The sequence below is a fragment of the Olea europaea genome, chromosome 22 (genome assembly GCF_002742605.1).
Source record: "Olea europaea var. sylvestris chromosome 22, O_europaea_v1, whole genome shotgun sequence".
Taxonomy (NCBI): Eukaryota; Viridiplantae; Streptophyta; class Magnoliopsida; order Lamiales; family Oleaceae; genus Olea; species Olea europaea.
In genome coordinates this window covers 972,682-978,442 of record NC_036258.1, presented here as the reverse complement: position 1 = coordinate 978,442, position 5,761 = coordinate 972,682, and the positions used below count along the sequence as shown (strand labels likewise).

Genomic DNA, 5,761 nt, shown 5'->3' with positions numbered 1-5,761 from the left:
TATTTTTTATTCTACGATCCTTCTCTTGCCTCATTTGATTCACAGTAGGGTCTGCATCCAACTCCTGTGGAGTATAACCTTCTTCAACAATCTCCCATAGATCATGTGCCATCAAGAAAGCCCTCATTCTGACAGACCAATACTCATAGTTTTCGCCTCCAAACATCATGGGGATAGGCATTGAAGCTAGAGTAGAATTTGCCATTTTTCCTCTTTCTCACAGGCCTTTAAGATCAGGAGAGCACTGATACCAAATGTTTGTTCTGATTGTGATTTTAGTATGCAGCGGAAATAAGGATAGATTCTATCAAGACCGGATCAGTTCAGTAATAAGAACAGAACAAAGCATATTTTTAGAGAAACTTTTTTTTATATATGAATTATTTGATTTGAGTACATGACAAACCTATTTATAGGATAGCATAAGACTACTAAGAGTCACACAATTACGAAGACTAATAATGACTAATAATGATGGTGAATGCATCCATCTCTTCATCTTCCTCTCCAACACTCTTCATATTTCATCATGTGAAGAAAACCAATAGTCTTCAATAATCAACACCTCTGATGTTCCTCCTGTGAAATGAGTGAAAACACCCTATTTAGCGATGGAATTGGATCCATGAGCAGCAACTACCCCCTGACCTGTGCATAAGAGTCATTCAATCCCATTAGGAATGACATGACATACTCCATGTGATAATGATTTGCCAATTTTTTGTTACCACCACCTTCGCATTTTCCATAGGTACATGATGGCTTTTAATTGCTTAATTCTTCTCAAATTGATTTCAATTTGGTAAAATAAGCACTAACAGATGACTGTCCTTGTGTCAAATTCATCAATTCACGCCTTAATTGGAAGATTCGAGGACCATTCCTCTGCTGAAATCTCTCCTTGAGATCTCTCCAAATCTCGTGAGCAGATTCCGAATAGATGATGCTAGCTGAAATTTCCTTTGTTACGGAATTAAGAATCCAAGAGATGACGATGTTGTTGTTGCAGATCCAGGCATTAAGCAACTCAGTGTTGTCTTCAGCTCGAGTAATCGATCCATCAACAAAATCGAATTTATTTTTCACCTTTAATGCTATGGTCATGGCTCGATTCCAGGTAGCATAATTTTCACCAGTTAGCTGCTGTGAAACTAGAACTATACCAGGACTGTCTGAGTGATGAAGGTAATATGGACTGGAGACATCGTCAATGGAAGAATGATTCATTGATGAAGATGAAGCCAAAATGGAAGATGAAGCTAGATCTCCCTTTTTTGCCATGACGGATCAAATTGAGCAAATTGCGAAGCTAAGGAAGCCTCTGCTCTGATACCATATTAAAGGAGAAGAGGAAATTGAGAAATGGAAAAATATCTCATTTTACTGAAAATGTTATGTACAATCACGTTAAATAGGAAGAAGAAAAATGGCGGGAAAGATAGTTTATAACATCCAGCTAATTGACAGCTAAGCAAACTAATCAGAAACATTTGGCGCCAAACTGACTTCAATTATTCTGATAGTGGGTTCGGTTCTATTTCATACTTATACCACCATAACTATCTCCATTTTCCTATGTTTGAAAAACTGGACTGGATTGGACTGGCCAGTTCAACAGGGAAAATCAAGAATCGGCTGGAAAACCGGTTCGGTTATTGGTAGAAAGCACAGGTTCAAAAACAGGAACAAAACTGGTTAAAAAGCATTAAATAGACAGTTTAACTGGTGACCCGGATGTTGTTTTGCCTGGTTTTCCGGTAGGTAAAGAATGAAACAACTCACCTCCTGCTGCCTTTCTCCCACTGTTCAGATCACTCGAAGTTAGCTTGAGCTCCATCGCCTCATTCTCCGGTCTGCAAAGTATAAAAATAAAATTGCAACAAGCATAAAATACTTTGTGCAGATGTTAAAGAAATAGATTTATGGGTTGGTCGTGAAGTACGAACAGAATATTGTGACATTAAGGCATTTCAATGTATATATGTGGGCCATCTATTGCCTATTAAGTATTTGGGTTCATTTGTTTCAAAAAAAAGGTTGAACCCCAATCTTAAGGGTCCCCCACCGCTCCTACCCTGAAGTATCGTGAGGAAGGTAAATCGCAGGTTATGCCTCCCAGATCTGTCTAAAAACATAGCTATTTTCGCTCTCTCCCTTTCTCTATTTTCCGGATTCATCATCATTAGGATGTCAATCGGGCTCATCACTCAGGCCGCAAAAAGCCCGAGCCAACTCGGCTCGGGGCTCGATAGATTCAAACCCTATTTTTGAGACATGGGCTTTGCCCGAGCCGACCCACGAGCCCTTGTATAAAAAAAAAATAATAAATAAATATATTATGGCAGTAATTAAAATGCTACCTTTTAAGGCAACAAGTTCGCTGCCTTAAAAGGCAACGGTTAAGGCCTAACTAAGGCAGGAAGCTGCTGCCTTTTTTAGGCAGCAGCTTATTTAAAAAAAAAATGAAAAAAAAAAAGAGAGAGCGTGAGTGAGAAAAAGGGGCCGGCCCGGTCCGGCTCGGCTCAGAAAGGCCTAAGCCGATAGCTCGGGTCGAGCCTAAAATTTTTGGACGAGCTTTTGTTCCGCCTGCCTCGGGCCCAAAAAAAAGCTCGACAATTTTAACCGAGCCGAGCTCGAGCCTCAAGTTTTGACTCGCCAACCGACTCGACTCGGCTCGGTTCGGCTAATCATCATGCACACTGCCCAACCCCCACCCCTTCTCTTACTCTGCTTTTTGTTACTTTGACATGCAGGACCTAGGACACCCCTACGGGAAGCTTCATCCAGTAATGCTGCATCATCATTGATGTCTGAATCAGAGGATGCTTCTTTAACTGTCCCCCCTCCACCCCACCTCCTATGCCTAGTGCTGGCCTAGATGCTGGAGATGTCATCATTATGCCTGCATCTTCGCCTTTACCCCCTCCACCCCCAATGCCTCCAAAGCCTACAATGACAGACTTCACTACACCATTACCTCCACTGCCTCCACCTCCTCCTGGCCCCCCACCAAAAGAACTACTTGCAACTCGGCCTCCACTTTCTCCACCCCCGGCCCTCAAGCAATCTGTTCAACCACCTCCTCCAGGGACTGTTGGGAGTGAAAAGGAGAGAGGTCAGTCTGCAAAGTCAGATGATGAAGCCTTCAGAGATTCAACTTATGTATGCTTCTCATTCACTTAAGTAATCAATTGAGAGCATTTAAAAACAAATGTCAGGATCTGGAAGGAATTAGGGCAGGTTTAGTTATCTAGCAAAGGAAAGAAGTATAGAATTGATGGAACAATTCATCTAATTAAAGTAGTCTCTTCAAATAATTTCGTTTTAGACGATAAGACTTAACGTATTGATGGTCTTGATAGGCTTCAACCATGCTTCTTCCACCTCCACCTCCACCTCCACTGCCAGGGTTGCAACCGAAGTTTGGCAATGATCAGTCAGAAGACGCATCTTCGGAATCTGATTTCAAAACTTCTTCTGAGAGCAAAGATCTCTCGAAAATGGTTCCTCCACCACCAATAAGGCAACAGCCTCCAGTGCCTGGACCAGCCATGGTCCCAAATTTGCAGGCTGATGTACTGCCTCCAAGCACTTTACGTTTTCCTCCACCTCCACCTGATATGCGGCCATCATTACCCCCTCCTGGAATTCCTGGGCAAGTTGCCCCACCAGGAGTCATGGTCCCACCAATGCAATTACCACCTTTTGGACCACCTCCTATGATGATACCACAACTTCCACCTGGTTCACCACTTATCCCACAAGGGGACCTTGCTTTTAGACAACCTGCCCCTCCAAAGCCATCATATGTCAAATCAGCTGCATCAACTGTTGTAAAGAGGCCTCTGGCACAACATACTCCAGAGCTTACAGCTATGGTGAGTCTCTCTTTGCTGGTTATATTTTTCGTTGTTATTGAAATTGTTGGTAAAATTCACTTTGCAGATCCTAGGGCAAAAGTCGTACCTCATATTGACTGGCTACTTTTAGTACGGATACATAGTTCACAGTCCCAAATTTTATGTTCCTTGTATTGACTACAAATCTCTACTCTTTTATCATCCGCATTCTTTTTCATTAAAGAATACAACTTTAACAAGTTATTTTTTATGATTTTCTGGGATTTCTTCTCTGAATTTCTTCTTATCTGAATTTTTCACGTAGCTTCTCAAAACTCATACAACAGTTAGGGCCTAGGGGTTGAAGAAGAGAAACTCATTTAGATAGAACTACAATTCTCTCTGATCTTTCTTGTTTTCTGATCTCTTTATTCATCTCTTTGCTCATTATATGAGCCATGCTTGGGTTAATCTGATGGTGCTGAGTAGTTTACTATTTGACATTTCAGCTCGTCAAAATTATCAAATTAGGTGTTTCTTTACCAGGCTGGTTGAAAACCTTCAATTTTATTATTTAAAACTATTCAAGGAATGATTGAGGTATTTGGTTCAATTTATCAGCCAAGCATTAACACTGGAAGCCTTAAAATTTCTCTAGTAGAAATACTTAAGTTTATGCAGTATAAATTCTTTTAAACTCGAATGAAGAGCTGTAAGGCCAAGCAAACAATAGATATAACATTGCAGACACCTATGACCTAATCTTGTGCACGCACACTACATGTATACAGAGTCATGTACTACTTTGCATAGCTCTTAAAACGAAGGAATTAGCATCTTGCTTTCTATGCAGGTTAGTAACATACCCTTTCTATCCTGAAGCTTCTTCGTACTTTATCTGCAGGTTCCTGCATCTGTACGAGTCAGGAGAGAGTCCGTGCTTCCAAAATCAAAGACAAAGCCGTCAACTGCTGTGGCAACCAACAGGCCACCTGCAGCTGCATCTGTTGTGAGGCAAGAATCCAGTAGCTTATCATCTACACCAAAACCACAGGGTATTGATGACTCGTACATGGCATTCTTGGAAGACATGAAAGAACTTGGTGCCCTTGATGGGTACACTGCTTTAGCCAATGGAGAGGTGCAAAAGAAACAACAGGATTGCACGAGGTAGAAATCGTGTAAAGGCTATTGTGATGGTTCAGGTGCTTCATCTCTGGGCTACCATAATTCTTTATTCTCCTTTGTGATGCTTTGGTTTATCACCACACACGCATTGTCTTATTTGTCATAGATGTTAAATACAGTTTGGACTATTTTGATTATCCTGATCACATTATCTTAATTGGCAAATTATTTTTTTAGCTGGTAAGGTTTTATGCTAGGAAAGGATACTGTATCTTAGACTTTACTGACAATAACATTTAACTTCTCTTTCTTGTTTCTTTCTTTTTTCTTTATTTCTTGATTTTCCATGCTTATACTGTTGCATTTGCTATTCACGGATTTTAGGGTCCGTTTCATTGTAAGAATGGAATTTGGATGAAAAGAAAACGAATTTCAGGGAATTTAATTGCCTAAAACTTGTTTTAACGGGAATTGTCAATTAAATATATTTGATTGGTAGAATTTTCCACCTGGAAAATGTTGAAATTTTGAATCTTTTGATGTTCATTTGATTTTTTTTCATGAAAATTCTCAATTAAATGGATAAAATTTGTTATAATTGTGGATAAATATTGTTCCAATTGCCAAAAAAAAAATAATAAAAAAGAAAAAGTAAAGCTGGAAAACAAATTTTCACAAAAACCAAAGGTTTTTCGCCGATTCAAGGAAAAGAGGTCATGTGGTTGGTCGGGGGGGGGGGGGGGGGGGGGAATTTTTGGAAAAATTTTTGAAAAAAAAAAAAAAAAAAAAGAAAA

The 5,761-nt window shown here is 40.0% G+C and overlaps 2 protein-coding genes across 2 annotated transcripts; one reads left to right on the top strand and one right to left on the bottom strand.

The window, feature by feature from the left end:
• Positions 1-217: 217 nt before the first annotated feature.
• On the bottom strand, positions 218-1,281 carry LOC111371850. Its single transcript, XM_022994019.1, has 2 exons — positions 820-1,281; positions 218-304 (listed from the first exon to the last, which is right to left on the bottom strand). The coding sequence occupies exons 1-2, from the start codon at positions 1,279-1,281 to the stop codon at positions 218-220; spliced, it is 549 nt and encodes a 182-aa protein (XP_022849787.1).
• A 569-nt stretch (positions 1,282-1,850) lies between these two features.
• LOC111371308 (formin-like protein 14) lies at positions 1,851-5,283 on the top strand. Its single transcript, XM_022993217.1, has 3 exons — positions 1,851-3,162; positions 3,363-3,878; positions 4,744-5,283. Exons 1-3 carry the CDS (start codon positions 2,860-2,862, stop codon positions 5,011-5,013), a joined length of 1,089 nt encoding a protein of 362 aa, XP_022848985.1. The 5' UTR covers positions 1,851-2,859; the 3' UTR covers positions 5,014-5,283.
• The last annotated feature ends 478 nt before the right edge of the window (positions 5,284-5,761 follow it).